Source organism: Eleutherodactylus coqui, chromosome 12, assembly GCF_035609145.1.
Source record: "Eleutherodactylus coqui strain aEleCoq1 chromosome 12, aEleCoq1.hap1, whole genome shotgun sequence".
Taxonomy (NCBI): Eukaryota; Metazoa; Chordata; class Amphibia; order Anura; family Eleutherodactylidae; genus Eleutherodactylus; species Eleutherodactylus coqui.
The window spans coordinates 80,719,519-80,737,383 of NC_089848.1; the positions used below are offsets into that span (position 1 = coordinate 80,719,519).

Below are 17,865 nucleotides of genomic sequence, written 5' to 3' on the forward strand. Positions count from 1 at the left end.
GTACATAGGGGGCAGTATTATAGTAGTTATATTCTTGTACATAGCAGCCAGTATTATAGTAGTTATATTCTTGTACATAGGGGGCAGTATTATAGTAGGTATATTCTTGTACATAGCAGCCAGTATTATAGTAGTTATATTCTTGTACATAGGGGGCAGTATTATAGTAGGTATATTCTTGTACATAGGGGGCTGTATTATAGTAGTTATATTCTTGTACATAGCAGCCAGTATTATAGTATATTCTTGTACATAGGAGGCAGTATTATAGTAGTTATATTCTTGTACATAGGGGGCAGTATTATAGTAGTTATATTCTTGTATATAGGGAGCAGTATTCTAGTAGTTATATTCTTGTACACAGGAGGGAGTGAGCCATGATGGTTTTCAAACTTTTAATTACATTAGGCTAATAGTAATATACTGACTAGTAATCTCTTATCCAGATTGGCTTTTCTTAAGGATGATGTAACAGAGTTGGCGTCCTTCTCTGACATCCAAGCTTTGAAGAGTTTTACAGCAAAAGATGCAGAAATACCTGAGGAGGGGAGAAACAGAAACACACTTTAAGAGAAGGCATGGACATCCTCTTCATATACAATAACTCAAGAGTGGGTCTTGCTGCATAACTAAATGCACAGTAGGCCCTATCCATGGATTAAAGGGTTCTCTGTGATGGAGAGATGATGGGTGACAGTATGTCATAAAAATAACACCCATTAGCGCCAATATGGTTGACAACAGTAGATTTCAGAAAGTTACATCTTGCCTAGAGTTGGGCGAACCAAGAAAGAAAAAGGGAGGAGGACAACAACTACATGGAGTTTGCATGTTCTCCCTTTGGTTGTGTGAGTTTCTTCTTCATAATAATCACCTTTATTCATACAGTGCAAACATTAATGAGGAGGAGAAAGCATGGTGGCTCAATGGTTAGCACTGTTCCCTTGCAGCATGGGGGTCTTAGCGTCAAATCCGACCAAGAACAATATCTGCATGGAGTTAAATAAAGGTGTTTATTGTGAAACACAAATAGAACATACAAACTCCATGCAGGTGGTGTTAGACGTGAACCTCGTACTGCAGCACTGCAGGGCAACCGAGCTAACCGCTGAGCCACAGGAGAAGAGCCGCCATCAGCATCACTGTCATTTGACCGGGATCATAATTATTGATGAAGGTTGGGTTAGAACTCATTCGGCTTAAAGGAAACCTCTTTTTTCCGAAATTCGGTGAACTGGTCAAACCGAACTTTTGCAAAATTTGCTCCTCTATAGTTGTGTTTACAAAATGTGAGCCACCCTTCTGCTGCCTTCGAGTGGATGAGCTTAAATAACAGCATGTAAGGAGTCTTGTGAGCACGCCATTTTTTTGTCTGTTAGCTTTAACCCCTTAAGGCACAAAATAGGCTTGTCTCTAAGGACAAAGCGATTTTCATCATCACATTGCAAGAGCCTTAACTCGCTGACATAACCATATGAAGGCTTGTATTTAGTGGCCTGAGTTGAATTTTCTAATGGCCCCACTCAAGGGTACATATAATGTAACTATTATTAGGCCGGCTGCACACGGCTGTGATGGGCTCCGCCACGGAATTCCGCGGCGGAGCCCGTCACGGCGCCCCCCCCAGAGACCCCATACTTACCTGCGGATCCGGCGTCTTCCCTTCCGCATGACGCTTCGGCGCGCATGCGCCGCAGCATCATGTGACGCGGCTGGCGGTGGGCGGGAAAGCGGTTTCACGCCATCTTCCGCTGTGCTACAGCAGAAGATAGCGTGACGGACGGGCTTCTATTGACTGCAATGGAAGCCGTCCGCGCGTACACCCGCGGCAAATAGAGCATGCCACGGGTGAGGACGGGTGATTTCACGGTGCGGAATTCCGCGATGGAATCCCGCACCGTGAGCATTGAGCTATTAGGTTCAATAGAACCTAATAGCTGCGGGCAACGCGGCAGAAATCCGTCCGTGGGAAGGAGCCCTTACTTTTTTTAGGGGGGGGGGGCTGTTTTTACAGTGTTCACCATTTGGTAAAAATACCATGATAATTTTATTAATGTGGATCAACACGATTGCTGCAATACGAAGTTTATATACAATTTTTATTTTTTTTACTACTTTTGTATCATTAAAACATGTTTATAAAGAAACACAATTGAATCTGCATCGTTCCATTCTAAGGGCTCATGCCCACGGCCGGGTCGGATACTGCCTGCGAAATCTAACAACGGGATCCGACCCAGTGGCCCCCCCCCCCCCCCCGAAGGAAGCCGTCGTGCGTTTTTCTGCACAAATTAGAACAAGCTGCGATTCTCTCCCCCCGCGAGAGGAAAACCGCTCTTGATTTCCGCTCATGGGCAGCGAAGAATCGTTTTACAGCTTGTCTATGGGTGGACATTCCTGTGGAAATCACGGTGGGTGTCTGACCGCGAATTCCGCAGCGATAACCCGTTTGTGGGCATTCGGCCTAAGACCCATAATATTTTTATTTGGTCAGTAATGTGAGGTCCGTTTTCTGTGGGAAGAGTTGTAGTTTTCATTGGTACCAGTTCGAGGTACATGTGACTTTTGGATCGCTCTTGATCGCATTTTTTGGGAGATGAAAAAGAAAAACAACAATTCCGGTATAACTCTTTTAAACTATTTTTACAATGTTCACCATGCGGCGTGCACAAAATATTCTCATTGTCCGTGTCATTATGAACGCAGTAATACCTATCGTGTGCTGATTTTAGAAATCTGTTTAAAATATTTTATCCATTAAAAATTGATTTTTTGGGGGGGGGGGAAAAATGTATATTGTTTTTAAACTGGAATTTAAAAAAAAAAATCTTTTAGACTTTATTATTTAGTCCCTGAAGTGGACTTGAAGATGCGATTGTTCGATCGCGAGAATAGTACACCGCACTACTTATGTAGTGCATTCTACTAAGCCTATGAAAGCAGCTTATTATACTCAGCAGGAGGCGGAGCCTAATCGGCTGAGTTACATGGCAGACATGGAGGCCTTTGTCAGGCTTCCAGCTGCCATGGGCACTCATTGGTACTTTGCAGTCATATTTAAGGGGAGCCGATGGGTGACAAAAGGAGCCCCCTCTCACTATCATCTGCCTACATGCTGCAGTTGATATGGACTGTGGCATGCAAGGATTGTGGCTGTTAGAGCCTCGCTGTCAGTAGTCAGTCAAGCCACCGCCTTAAAAAAGATGCATGTGCGGGTTTAAAGCCTATTCGTGAGGTCAGTAAAAAGGTGTACTGCGGTTCCTAATGGGTTAATATTTACAATGCATCATTATTTGCATATAATATGTATTCACGGTGCCAGACAACGAGCACAGAGTTTAATGCTATGCATAGACCTAGAGAATCAAGCTAAATTTGCCTGCAGCTTTGGATGTGACTGGAGTAGGACTGCTTTACGTTTCTTGCACTGATTTCAGCTATGTATTTTTACATTGACTCGCCGCGTTGCAAGGGTTAACCGCCACTTACTGTACCTTCTTTGACTATATTTTCAGTAAACAGGCTCGTTAAAATGGTGGCTGGGAGCGTTCCACTGGCCAGTAAGATCCCGGTGAGGACGGCCAACTTGGTTTGCTCCGCTTCGGAAAACGCCTTGAGAAAAAGCAGCAGCTGTATAGAAAAAGGACAAAAAGAGGCATATTAACGCTCTTGGGTTTTGGGCCGTGCGCCCTCCAAGCTCTGCACGTTGGAAAGGAAAAAGAGTTAAAACGATGTACTAATGAGGTCAACGAGCCCAACAACAACTCTACCTGTCGGAGCTCTGTGGACTCTTAACTCTATCCTTTCCAAAGCACCCAGGTTAGAGGAAATAAGAGGTTTGGGAAGGATGTGCAACAATGTCCTGGCAATGTGAAGGAAGTAGGGGATTTGGAGCTCTGCAGCTGTTAAACCTTAAAATGCCGCTGTCAGTTCTAATGATCAATTGGGATTTAATTGTCCTGAAAATCCCCCCCCCCCCCGTGATAAGATCATTTGGGGGCTGTCTGGGTGTCACGGCAGCCTGGAGTCTTCTTATGGCCACCAGGGTTACCATGATTGTTTGTCTATTATTAGGGATGTGCCTGTGGCATGTCTTAATAGGCAGCTTGTTAAAATACAGCAAAATGCAAATCGTTTAAAGTACTAATAAAATACTAATAAGAAAGTAAAAATAAGTAAAGCTATATAAATAAAAATATTTCAAAATGTTAAAAAGAAAAACAAAAGCCTTTTCCCAGTCGTTGCATCAAATACAAAAAAAAAAAAATCGGTATTGCTACATTTGTAAAGGCCCAAATTAATCAAATATCACATTATTAATCCTACATGGTTAACTCCGTAATAAAAAACAAAATAGAAACACAATGGCTGGATTGCGCTTTTTTTTTGTGTCCTTGTCTCAGAGAAAAAAATGTAATAAACAGCGAGCAAAAAGTTGTATGTTCCCCAAATTGATACCAATACAAACTAAGGGCCTAAGGGCTCCTTCACACTGGCAAGGGCAATATTAGGCTGTGAATCCCGCTCCCATATCACCCTCGCCATCCATGTGAAACCCGTGGATGCGAGGTGTTTTCATGTGAAAACAGCATTGCATCACTGCAGAGATGAAGGGAATCCCCACCTCGGCCGTCACAGCCCCGCAGCAGAGATCTGCAGAGTTCTCCCATTGTCTTCAATGGGGCGAGTGCTGCTGCCGCCGACTCCATTGAGAACAGTGGGAGATATCACAGAAAGACAAGATTCTTTTTTCCTGCATAGCATCACATCGCGGGGCCGTGCGGGGAAACATCGCTAATGAGGATTAACCCATTCAAAAGAACAGGCTTCATATTTGTGTGTCTTGCAACGCACAAATCCCGCACCATTCCCTCACCAGTATGAAAGCGGCCTAAGAGTTATGGCCTCTCCTTACCTTTTTAATTTCTTCTTCAAAGGCTTTCTCCAGATATTTGTATCTTCTGATCAGTTTGCTGAAGACCTAGAAAGAACAGTAATAAAAAGAGGAGTCCCATTGATGTGGACAGAAGCCGGTGGTTGGACTGGGTCACAAGTCCAGTACGGTGGGCACAGCCACTTCCTTACGTGGCCTTCAACTGTTGATCATCACACCACAATCCTTGAATGGTTAACGCTACAGGGACCTGTTACCTGACTATTTGCACCCATAGCTTTGGGATACCTTCCCGACCACAGTGCCATTTTTCAACAAGACAACGCCCGTGTTGGAATTGGTTAGAGGAACATGACAAATGCATTCTCCACACTACCTTAGCCTCCAAACTTGCTGGACTGTGACCTCATTAAACATGTCTGGGATATGCTGGAAAGGGCTGTGAGATCTGCTCCTACGTATCCACAAAATGTACCAAAAGAGCTGCTGCAGTGGGATTGGGCCAAATTGAGTATGGAGTTGGGTAGGGGTATGAGACAGGACTGCTCTCTGTCCCCTGCCTTGTTTGCCCTTGCTATACAGCATCTTGCGATCTAGATCTGAACATCACCGACAGCAAAGGGATTTAAATGGAGTAACTACGAAGAGTGCATAGCGCTGTATGTGGATGACACCCTCCTTTGTCTCCTGACTCTGCACTAGCCATCTTTGACGCATTTGGCCTGCACTCTGGCATTAGGGTTACCTGGGGCAAAATCCACCTATTGGCAGTAGACCCTGCGGCGGCTGGGCTTCCTCTGCTCGCCCTGCTGAGTTGGACAACTAATTTAGGCATAATGGGTGTCAGTGGAGGTCTCTACTTTTTACGACCTTAATCTAGCCCCCCTCCTCAGCTGGGCTGATTGAATGGCGGTGCGCTGAGCCTCTTTCCTGCTTACTCTAGTAGGCAGAATAAATCTGTCAAAAATGGAACGACTGCTGACATTCTTGTACGTCTTGCGTAACTCCCCTACGCTAATTTCAAATAACTTTTTTACCATGCTTCACGGGATTGTACTACGTATTTTGTGGAGGGGCACCCTACCCAGGATTAGACTGGAGACGCTATGCCATCCGGTGAACTGGGGAGGATTAGCCTTACCCCACCTCTACTACTATTATCTGGCCGGCCAATTGGTATACGCTGGATGATGGCTTTCTTCATCAGATTATAACCCAGTGGTGGGTCTGGAGAGCAGGATGGTGAGCCCTAACCAGAGCCTTAGGGGGCTGCTGATGTGTGGCCTCTCATTTTCTATTGTCCGCTTGCCCATTCCCATGCTGGTAGCACTCAATATTTGGCGCCAGGCCTTGCAACTGACCCCTGAGGAGAGAGCCACATGGTCCCCACATCCCCCTGCGGAATAACCCCAATCTGCCGCACCTGCAAATTTTTCCGGAGTCTGCTTTTTGTAGACTGCAGGGCGTTAACGTCCCTTTTGACATAGTCAGTGAGGGTATCTTCTGCACTTTCCTACAGCTGCAGATAACCCATGACCTGCCTGAGCATTCCTATTTTAGATATTACCAGCTACGGGATATAATCCGGGCTCAATTTGGGGGCCTATCCATACCGCTATCTCTGTCACGGTTTGAAAGCTTGGTTCAAATGTGTAACCTTGTTAAACCATTGTCTAGTTTCTATGCCCATTTAATGCAACAACTTGCCCGGCTGAGTGACAAGAAAAAAAAAAATTGAGTACAGAGTATGTTTGACAAGGCCTGTTCCCTGATGTCTGAAAGACGTAAACTGCCCAAAAAGGTGGAGTAGGCATTTTGAATGTAGTGGTCATTCAGTGTATAAAACTGCAAGGGCTATAAAAGAGTTAATAAGTCAAACAAACCAACAAGGAATGCTCACCAGGATGTAAATATGTAGTACAAAACCTACACAAGAGCAAGATAAAAAAAGATCCGTCAACAGCAGCATGATGTTGGTTTCCACATGAATGTTTGTCACTGCACAAAGTGACATAGAACGGCCTCTACTAGGAGCATTTGCCCAAATAGGGCAACAGACAGGCGGTGTACTGATGATTCAACCCCTACCTGGGCATAATTACGCATGGTCTCATAGTCCTCATTTGCTCCAAAGACACAGTGACTGGTAACCTTGGTTTTGTCTCCATCATCGATTCGTGTTCCTCCTGGGGCTAAGGAAAATAAATAAATCAAGGGGAATAAAAAAAAACTTCCAGTAGGTAGACAATAGTTACCAAATTCATAAACCTATAGCAAGCAGATTTATGGCTTAGCTGGGAGTCCGGGGGTGGTGAGACATTTGGCCTTCTATGCTGAGTTAAAGGGGCTCTCCAGATGTAGAAAAAACATGTTTACTTTTGTGCAGAAGAAACACCATCCATGTCCATGGTTTGCATTTGGAATGACAGCTCAGCTTCATTCAAAGGAACGGGTTTAAATTGCAATACTACATGCAACCAATGGACAGGTGTGGCGCTGTTTACAGAAGAAAGCAGCTATGTTTTTCGAATGTTGCAAAACCCCTTTAATGAAGAGCTGGAACTTATTTTAGATTGGGGGATAGGTCTTAAAGCATACCTGAGTTTTCAACAGGTTTCTTATTTAGAACCTAAAGAATGCTTGTGCCAAATTTCACGCTTATACAACACAGAGAAGTTAAAGAATTAGAATACATACATTACATAGGGGTGCCAATACTTTTGCAATTAGCACTGAATAATAAAGTTGTGAATGCTTTACTTCTCCTAGTTAGGACCTAAAGAATGTTCATGCCAAATTTCATGTTTGTACGACACCAGAAAGTTGGAGAATTAGATTAGGTACATTTACACAAGGGTGCCAATACTTTTGCACTTAGCAGTGTATAATCAAATTCTGACCCCTTTACTTTTCCTATTTAGGACCTAAAGAATGCTGCTGCCAAATTTCATGTTTGTACGACACCGGGAAGTTAGAGAATTAGTTGCGAGTCAGTGAGGGCTTTCACCTTTATACGCGCGTATATATATTAGATATAGTGAATTACATCATCACATGTAACTCACTGAAGGACCTGTGATGACAGTTGGAGTTGGTCAAAATATTGAGAGACCTGTGATCAGGGACGGTGTGTGAAGGACAGTTATGTGATCGGGGCAGAGCTCAGTGCTCCAGTGATTCAGCTGCTGTCTGAGGTGAAATCGTGGCTAAGATGAAGGACCTGTGATGCCGTCAGCAACATGTGATCGGGGCAGAGCATGTAACTCACCCTCTCGATGAATGACCTGTGATGATGCCAACGTCATGTGATCAGGGGCAGAGCATGTACTCACTCATTCAGCCACTCACAGACAAGTGGTCATTAGTACTTTGATTTGCTGCTGTTTGCACCCTGTTTCAGGTCTTTAAGTTCCGATTTTCAGGTGGTCTTCCCCGTCTTTCTGTTCTGCTGTTTGCAGCCCACTTTCAGGGAGGGTATATGTAGCAAGCCTAGCACTCTGTCAGTAGTTTACTGTCCTGCACTTCCTTGCTCTTACTTCCTATGCTGCACTGCATTGTCTCTGGTCCAATCAGCAGAGGGGCAGTATACAAATGCCCATCTCTCCATTTCCCCAGGATGATTCAGGCATTAAGAGGCAATATGGGCAAATGGTTAGTAAACCCACTATAGAGTAGGTGTAATGTGTAGTTTGGCAAAGTACTCATGTGTTTTCAACAGGAGAAAGCTACAACCAAGGAGTTCGGACAGCAGCTTAAATCCAGAGGGGACAAAAGGACAAAAATTCAATGTACCCAATCCTTCTATTTCCCGACAGATAAAGTTGGGTTCAGACAACTTTGAATAATAGGTAGGGGTATATTTACATAATATCAATAATGCACCAAGTCAACCTCCACCCAATAAACACAAAGACTATCCTGTGATTTTTTAATTAACCCCAAAACAAGAAGTTTCATAAATAATCACACCCGTCATCATTTAGTGACGATGCGCAGACAACTGTAATTTAAAAAATAGATATCCTGCTTTTTTCCCGGAGGATGGAGTGATAGATTCATAACTTGGTCTGCAGCTCAGAAATACTGTGAAAAACATCTCCAGGCCGTGTCAGACTTCCCATTACACATATTACATTATTACTGGCTCCCGGCTGTCACGTCTTCACTCTCCTTCCCCTATAAGTATTTTAGAACTGCAGCTCCATCTGCTTCTGACAAGGACATTAGTTTGATCTCACTCCATCTCTGGAGACACAACCTGCTTTAGCATAATTCCCAAATAATGTCAGCTGGACTGGAAATCTAATAGAAACGCAAAATGTTACAATGTACAAAGTAGAGAAGCTCAACAGACCAGTCAGTATATCAGAAGATAGCAAGTATAAGCAATGTTTCTACTACAGCATCCTAGTATTTATATTCTTGTACATAGGGAGCAGTATTATAGTAGTTATATTCTTGTACATAGGGGGCAGTGTTACAGTAGTTATATTCTGGTACATAGGGGGCAGTATTATAGTAGTTATATTCTTGTTCATAGGAGGGCAGTATTATAGTAGTTATATTCTTGTACATAGGGGGCAGTATTATAGTAGTTATATTCTTGTACATAGGGGGCAGTATTATAGTAGTTATATACTTGTACATAGGGAGCAGTATTATAGTAGTTATATTCTTGTACATAGGGGGCAGTATTATAGTAGTTATATTCTTGTACATAGGAGGCAGTATTATAGTAGTTATATTCTTGTACATAGGGGGCAGTATTATAGTAGTTATATTCTTGTACATAGGAGCAGTATTATAGTAGTTATATTCTTGTACATAGGGGGCCGTATTATAGTAGTTATATTCTTGTACATAGGAGGCAGTATTATAGTAGTTATATTCTTGTACATAGGGGGCAGTATTATAGTAGTTATATTCTTGTACATAGGGGGCAGTATTATTGTAGTTATATTCTTGTACATAGGGGGCAGTATTATCGTAGTTACATTCTTGTACGTGTGAAGTAGTATTATAGTAGTTATATTCTTGTACATAGTGGGCAGTATTATAGTTGTTATATTCTTGTACATAGGGGGCAGTATTATAGTAGTTATATTCGTGTACACAGGGGGCAGTATTATAGTAGTTATATTCTTGTACATAGGGGGCAGTATTATAGTAGTTATATTCTTGTACATAGGGGGCAGTATTATAGTAGTTATATTCTTGTACATAGTGGGCAGTATTATAGTTGTTATATTCTTGTACATAGAGGTCAGTATTATAGTAGTTATATTCTTGTACATAGGGGCAGTATTATAGTAGTTATATTCTTGTACATAGGAGGTAGTATTATAGTAGTTATACTCTTGTACATAGGAGGCAGTATTATAGTAGTTATACTCTTGTACATAGGGGCAGTATTATAGTAGTTATATTCTTGTACATCGGGGCAGTATTATAGTAGTTATATTCTTGTACATAGGGGGCAGTATTATAGTAGTTATCTTCTTGTACATAAGAGGCAGTATTATAGTAGGTATATACTTGTACATAGGGGGGTAGTATTATAGTAGTTATATTCTTGTACATAGGACAGTATTATAGTAGTTATATTCTTGTACATAGGAGCAGTATTATTGTAGTTATATTCTTGTACATAGGGGGCAGTATTATCGTAGTTACATTCTTGTACGTGTGAAGTAGTATTATAGTAGTTATATTCTTGTACATAGTGGGCAGTATTATAGTTGTTATATTCTTGTACATAGGGGGCAGTATTATAGTAGTTATATTCTTGTACATAGGGGGCAGTATTATAGTAGTTATATTCGTGTACACAGGGGGCAGTATTATAGTAGTTATATTCTTGTACATAGGAGGCAGTATTATAGTAGTTATATTCTTGTACATGGGAGGCAATATTACAGTAGTTATATTCTTGTACATAGGTAGCAGTATTATAGTACAGTGACATACAAGTTTAATCCAGTCCGAGACAGAGCTCTTAAGCCGAAAAACTTGTATGTCAAAGCACTTTTCCCCATTAAAATACATTGAAACGCCATTATTGCATTCCAATGCATTTCAATGGGGAAGCTAACTACAAGTAAAAATAAATAAATCAATACTCCCCTACTGCCGGCGTTTAGCGATGATCTGCGGTGCTGCCGCAGCCTGTTTAGCCCTCCTCCACGCTGACGGAGCATTGCTTTCTTTAATGCGGGGCTTGAATGCCCTACCTTCAGCAAGGTAATGCTCTGATTGGTTAACTTAGCGCCACGTCAGCCAATGAAAGCTGGAGCTGGATTAACCAATCACAGCCATTCAATTATGTCATTGAATGGCTGTGATAGGTTAATCGATTGCCGTCTTTCATTGGCTGATGCGGCGCTCAGTCAACCAATCAGAACATTAGCTTGCTGGGATGCGTGTTATTCAAGCCTCGCTACCAGGAAGAACTGCTCTGTCGGTGTGCAGGAGGACAGGGGAACCTGCAGCACTGCTGCAGCCCAGCGCGAAGACCTGAACGCCGGCTGCTAGGTGAGTAGTGTTTTTTTGTTAGTTTTTTTTTTTTACATGTACTGTTGCTAGGGCTTAAATTTCAGCCCCCCCCCCTCCCCAAAAATAAGGGTAGGGCTTATTATTGGGGAAACATGGATAGAAGGCAATGCTCCTCACAAACTTTGATACCAATGTCTGCAATGTGTACATGTAGCCTCTTGGTCACAGTGGGCGTATAGGTCTAATTTTTTTTATAACTTTTTTTCATGAAAGCCTTTGCTTTTACTCCCTGTAATTGAACAATGACAAAAAATGTGATCCCAGACACAACCCCTGCATGACAACGGTAATTACCAGATGTACATTCATAGGCTCTTACCCAGCATGCTCCCAGCTATGAGAATGTCAAACAGTGTATCGGCATAGCGGCGATAGTCCAATCGCGATCCGGTTGTATCAAGAAATTTGGCTACTGCTTCCAGTTCGTTCCCTGCTTCATTAAGTCCCTGGATGATGGTGTCCCGGAAAACTGTAGGTTCAAATTTCTCTTTTTCATCTATCAAGTAAACATTAAAAAAAAAATAGGATTTTTGTATGAAGCACCAGATAGACATCTTCCTCCTCTTCTATGGTCTGCAGGTCATTAGAAACAGGATGGTGAGGAGTGACACATGAGACTACAAAAGGGATGTTTGAAGTCAATTCATGGGCATAAGAGTAGCATGTACAAAACGTTGCAAAATCAAGTCACTGGATCAAGTAAATAAAAATTATTAGTTTTTTTAGTAATTAAGAGAAAAACAAACAAACAGAGTACAATGAAATGAAACCCCCCTCCCTCCTAATAGCTTCACTCCCCCCCCCCTACGAACTGTAAAAAGTCTAATAAAATTGAAAGACAAACAGATACATGGATAAGATACGGCGGCAGATTTCTTTTTCAATTAGCTTTGTGACATCAATTTTAAACAAATAAAACCATCCAAATGCTAATAACATCAGGCTGGTGATTGTCATAAAAAAAACTATTTCAAAGACAAAATTTGACAAAACCGAAAAAGGGATGGAAAAAAAATGCCTCCTATCAACCTTGTATCTGCGGAGCACAGCAGGAGGCGGATTGCTTGCGGGTATGTTTGGAAGATGAAAGCGACAGGCTAAATAAATAAATATATATAAAAGAAAACTAAAGGCAACAACATCCAATTCTGCAAAAAAGGTGGTGAGGCATGACTGCTCGAGATATGCAGTGGGCTGGAGAATGGCGCAACCTTGCAGCATATTGTATTCTGCAATATGGTGGCAGGACAGTGCAATCTTAACCTCTTAGACCACTCTCGCACACAGCGTAGGCAAACTGCACTGATTTTACCACCGTTCTGCGTCCAACAGCGGAGGCCCCATTAAAAAACAATGGGAGCGATCTACTGTGATTTGTACCGCGAATCGCGATACAAAGCGCATCTGTGAGAGCGGCCTTAGGCTGGGCTCACACAAGTGCAAGTTTACCGCGTATTACGCCCGATGTATGTGGTAGTTCGCAGGCAAATACACTTCCTTACTCTGTTTCGCTCACATTTGCGTGTATGCATTACGTAATAGGAGAACCCAAAAAAGAACGCAGCATGTTCCGTTTTACCACGTGTTACGCACAAGAGAGCCCATCGTTCTTTATGGGGCACAATCAACGCCGCCTATATGTAATGTCATTGTGTATGAGCTGAATATACACGCGCCATTACTTCTGCGTAGCAAGTATTTGCTGGATACTAACCAATCCCTAGCCTCAGAATCTGAATCCAGGGATTGGCCAGCGCTGGTCACATGTCCAACACACACTCGCTACCCAAAACGTAAGAAGGAACAGTCTGGAGAGGTTTGGGGAGTGCAACAGGTAAGTGTAGTTCTTTTTACTACCCAGTTTCCCTGAAAATAGGACATCCTCGAAAATAAGCCCTAGCATGATTTTTCAGGATTTTTGAGTATGCTGACGAAAAGTTGGTTAAGACCTGGCTACTTTAGACTTGCTGTGGATTGGAGAATGGTGCAAACTTGCAACACCCTGTAACATGCAATAAGGTGGCATGAGGGCGCAATCCCAAACCCTTCTGCAGCATTTCTAGCACCCGATTATTATTTAGAAGCATACTAGTACGGTAAAGAGATCACGGACTGACGGCACTATTACCGGTAAGGTGTCTCTAACGGACACTATTAGTGTGAGGAAATACAAAGGGCATGGCTTAGCAGAAAAGGGGTGTGGCCTAACAAAAATTGTTGCTGGGCGTTAACAAAAGTCGTAAGGCATAATGTTGCTGCATTTTTTTTTTCCTAGGGGGGGGGGGGGGGCAGACATGCCTTAATCTGGGCCTGCCCGTCAGCCGCTCCCATGTCGAGGACCTTGCCTGTTCCCTAATACATGGTCAACATGTCTAGGAGGAGGGGGCCAACTCATGACATCTTTGTGCTGGGCCCACCAATATGATAAAATGACCCGGGAGTCAGGAACAGAAATCCATGTCAATTACCATTGGTTTTATTGGTTTTCTAGTAGAATAACTTAATTTGGAGCAAATTTCTAATGCAATTGAGAAGGTTTTCAGGCACCATTTCTGCAGCACTGATCCTCTGTTTCCCCACTTCTCAGCCATCTGTTGTCACCACTAGAGGGCGATCTACATACAGCTGTATACGGCTTCTGCTGACCTGCATACAAGTCACATGAGATCCCTTCCTAGCGAGAGGAACAGGGAAATGCACTACAGAAAGTATATGGAAGCGTCTACTCCAAGTCATTTACACTGGAATCTTAGAAGAAAAGCTATTGAGATATAAAAATGTAGATGGAACAGAAAATCCACGGAGTACGGGTCACATCAACCGGGCACTTACCCCTCTTTCTGGTTTTAAACCGCTGGCCCGTTAGCACTGGCTTCTGGTGCTTATTCATAAAATATCTGCAAAAAAAACAAAAAACAATAAAATTTATTAGTATTTTAATAAAATCTGGAAAAAAATTGCAATTCTATCAGTGTGTATATATGGATATAGAATTCTTAAAAAGTATCAGAAACTGGGAACGCTGAGACCACCGGACGACGTATGGGGGGTCTCAGCAGGGTAGCTTGGTAAGCAATAATTAGAGGTGAAGGTTAAGGCTAGGTGCACATTCTTGTTCTGTCCTAAGGCTGGTCTCACATGGGCGATCGAGATATCGCGGCGAGAAAAATCGTGTCTTTGTTTCTGCGAAAGCATTGCTGCCGCTTGTGATTTTGCAGCACAAAAGTATATATGGCATTCCAATGTTAAAAATGCATTGCATCGCACAAACATCGCAAGTTCATGCGTTGCGATAAAAAGGAGGCGCCATAGGAAAAAATGGGCCATTTAAAAAAACAAACAAAAAAACAGAAAGATAGGACATGCTGCGATTTTTCTTCACGTCACATCGCATGAGCTCTGGTGTGCGATCGACTTATAATCATGGGGCGAATCTATCAAAAAAGGCACAACCCCCACTATATGATCTGAATGAAGAAATGCTTCATTCAATTACATTTTTTCCACCCATCTCATCCCACTTAATACATTTTTAAAGGTTTTTCAGTACATTCAAAAATGGTACCATTAAAATAATACTACGGCTGCGTGTGGGGGGGGGGGGGGGGGAGGAGTTATGGCTTTTGGAAGGCGAGACAAAAAAAAAAGCAAACTTTGGCTTTCAGAGGTTTAACCCTTTCCAATCCGCTGTCTGACGTCTGAAGACATTCTGATTGAAGGCTGTACAGCTCCGATGTCGGAAGATGTCCAGCAGGGTATTCTTACTGTATATTTCTGGACGCTCTGTTGTCGGGGGGCCTCTCCAGCATGTCCCATACCGTAGTACTGGCTCTAGCCAGCAGATGGCGCCATTGTATAATGGCAAAAAGAGAAAGCCCCCTAGCAAACCCTGAATTCAAAATTGGATTGCAAAGGGTTAAATGTAGAAGTAACGTGACCTGAGCAGGACATAAGAAAGGGGCTTATATCTATATGTAATAAAGTAATTTAGGCACATCAACAAGCGTATACCGTTCTCGGGCGGATTGGGCTCTGAGGCGTCAGGCGAAAGAGATTCAACGACAAGTCAGCATGGCTGATTGACACCACCCAATAGTGGACGCCTGCTCTGGAGGGGCTGACAAAACCTATAGACATCACCCATCAAACTGATTGCCGATATTAATATATTGTCTATGGGCAGTTTATTAGCGCGTGACACCCACAATGCACTGCTCTCCGGTAACTTTTTGGAAGTTCGCTTTGGTTGCGACTGGAATATAAAACAAGATGAGATTCAAAACCAACACAAGTTCAGAAAAGGAAAAAAAAACTACTCAAAATGTACGAAAAGTGAAGTTCGTTTTTAAATGGGAGACATCAAAAAACGTGAGCCACATCACCACTGCTCCCACCACCGCTGACCGGGAGACCTTCATTCATGTCATGCTTTGCATTCACAGTAATTCGCTTAGAGCGGCAACATCTTAAGCAGACAGTTTTTGTAATCCAAGGGCAAGACTATGAGACTGTTAATGAAGAGCGCGGTGAATGCATCTCGCACTTTAAATCAGGCAGATTACCGCCGGGACAGATAACACGATGTTCGACCCATTAACCTTGCATGATGTTACTTGTAGATCTTGTACAATGATACAAAGAACAGCTGGCATGGAAGCCAATCTGTACCAGAGAGTTTCAGATCTTACAAACTAGAAAGTCCTAGACATCTGTAGAGAACATAAGAGGCTGGGAGCAAAAGGGACAAATCCAATGTCCTTCCTATGTTTTCAGACAATTCCATGCACGTCCAGAGTTTCTCGGTACATGAATAGAATGATAGATCTACAGTGAAGACTGACACGTAAGCAAGCCAATAGAAATGATGGTGTGAGATATATAAAGAACAAGGGGAGAAGGCCATCTGCACTTCTGGTTGGTTTGAGGTCTATATTTAAAGGGGTTGTCTCGCGGTGAAAGCGTTTTTTGTTTTTTTAAATGGACCCCCACATTCTGCCCTGTGAAAAAGAAAGCATGTGTTAGTTTTTAACAAGCACATTGCACTTACTGCATCAGCGTTCTGCAGCTTCTTCATTTCTTCTTTTAAAGATGGCGCCGCTGGTCTTCTCCCACGGTGCACCGCGGGTCTTCCCATGGTGCACCGTGGAGTTTCTTCCGCGTTCCACTGCCGATACAGCCACCTCATTGGCTGATCGGCACCACGTGACGGAGGCGGAGCTACGATGACGACGCGGTGACCAGCTCTCCGGCACGAGCGGCCCCATTCACCAGGCAGAAGACCGCACAGCGCAAGCGCGTCTAAAAAAGCAAGAAGCCAGCTAAATTAGACGGAGCCATGGAGACGGGGACGCTAGCAACGGAGCAGGTAAGTGAATAACTTCTGTATGGCTCATATTTAATGCACGATGTATATTACAAAGTGCATTAATATGGCCATACAGAAGTGTATAACCCCACTTGCTTTCGCGAGACAACCCCTTTAAAGCGTTTTGTTTCCACTTTGATGAGCCGCCATCAGGATAGGTCATCAACAGCAGATTAGTGGGGATCTGCAGCTTGGGATCGGGGTTGGAACAGATAGTGCTTAGCTATTCATTCATGAATAGCTAAGATAGTGCTATAGTGCTATTCATGAATGAATAGTTAAGCACTATCTGTAATTGGCTGAACGTTCAGCCAATCAGCACAGCCCTTTCAGGAGGTGGGGATTTTTAAATCCCCGCCTGCTGAAAGTGCTGGGGAGCCAGCCGGAGGACGCGGCTGAGCGGTGGAGAGGTGAGTAATTTTTCTTTTTACTTTTTTACCACTTATTGATGATTTTCAGGGAAGGGCTTATATTTCAAGCCCTTACCCGAAAATCATACTGCAGGGTTTGCCACAAACCACTGCTTTCAATGGGACCAGCAGCAGTGCTGATCCCATTGAAAGCAATGGGATAGCATGTTGCACTTCTGCCACAGCTGTCACAGCTTTGACAGCTGTGGCAGAAGTCTGCGGTATTCTCCATATCTTTTCAGTGGGGCTAGCGCTGCTGCCGCTGGCCCCATTGAAAAGACTGGCGATATCCCGGTCTTATTTCGGCGTCTTTCTTGCGCTGCGAGGCGAGAGTTTTCACGTGCTCTTGCAGGGCAAGAAAGAAAATATCGCCAGTGGGTGTCAGCCCTTAAACCTTTGCTCTTATTACTGCTCAGATACACTGCAATACTTTTGTACTGTAGTGTATTATCACTTTTCATTTATATTGAAAGTTATGGCAGAGCCAGAGGTCACTGTTAGGCCTCCGATGGCAATCCATTCGCTCTCCGTGATTTCAGGGTGGAGGGCTGATGACCTTGCTTCCTTCCTCTGTGAACTCTGTACATGCGGCATGAAAAGGGTTAACAGCGGGGTTCAGTGTTCGCCGCCGATCCCCGCCTTTG

At 43.2% G+C, this 17,865-nt stretch overlaps 1 protein-coding gene across 3 annotated transcripts in view; it reads right to left on the minus strand.

Moving 5' to 3' along the window:
* BZW2 (basic leucine zipper and W2 domains 2) overlaps positions 1-17,865 on the minus strand; it is a 50,804-nt gene that overhangs the window by 10,592 nt on the left and 22,347 nt on the right. For all 3 annotated transcript variants that reach the window (XM_066585736.1, XM_066585735.1, XM_066585737.1), the window contains exons 2-7: positions 14,279-14,343; positions 11,766-11,942; positions 6,983-7,086; positions 4,916-4,981; positions 3,495-3,630; positions 429-538 (exon numbers count right to left, since the gene is read on the minus strand). In XM_066585736.1, the coding sequence (XP_066441833.1) occupies positions 429-538; positions 3,495-3,630; positions 4,916-4,981; positions 6,983-7,086; positions 11,766-11,942; positions 14,279-14,336 (651 nt within the window). In that variant the 5' untranslated portion in view covers positions 14,337-14,343. The remainder of the gene's footprint in view (positions 1-428; positions 539-3,494; positions 3,631-4,915; positions 4,982-6,982; positions 7,087-11,765; positions 11,943-14,278; positions 14,344-17,865) is intronic.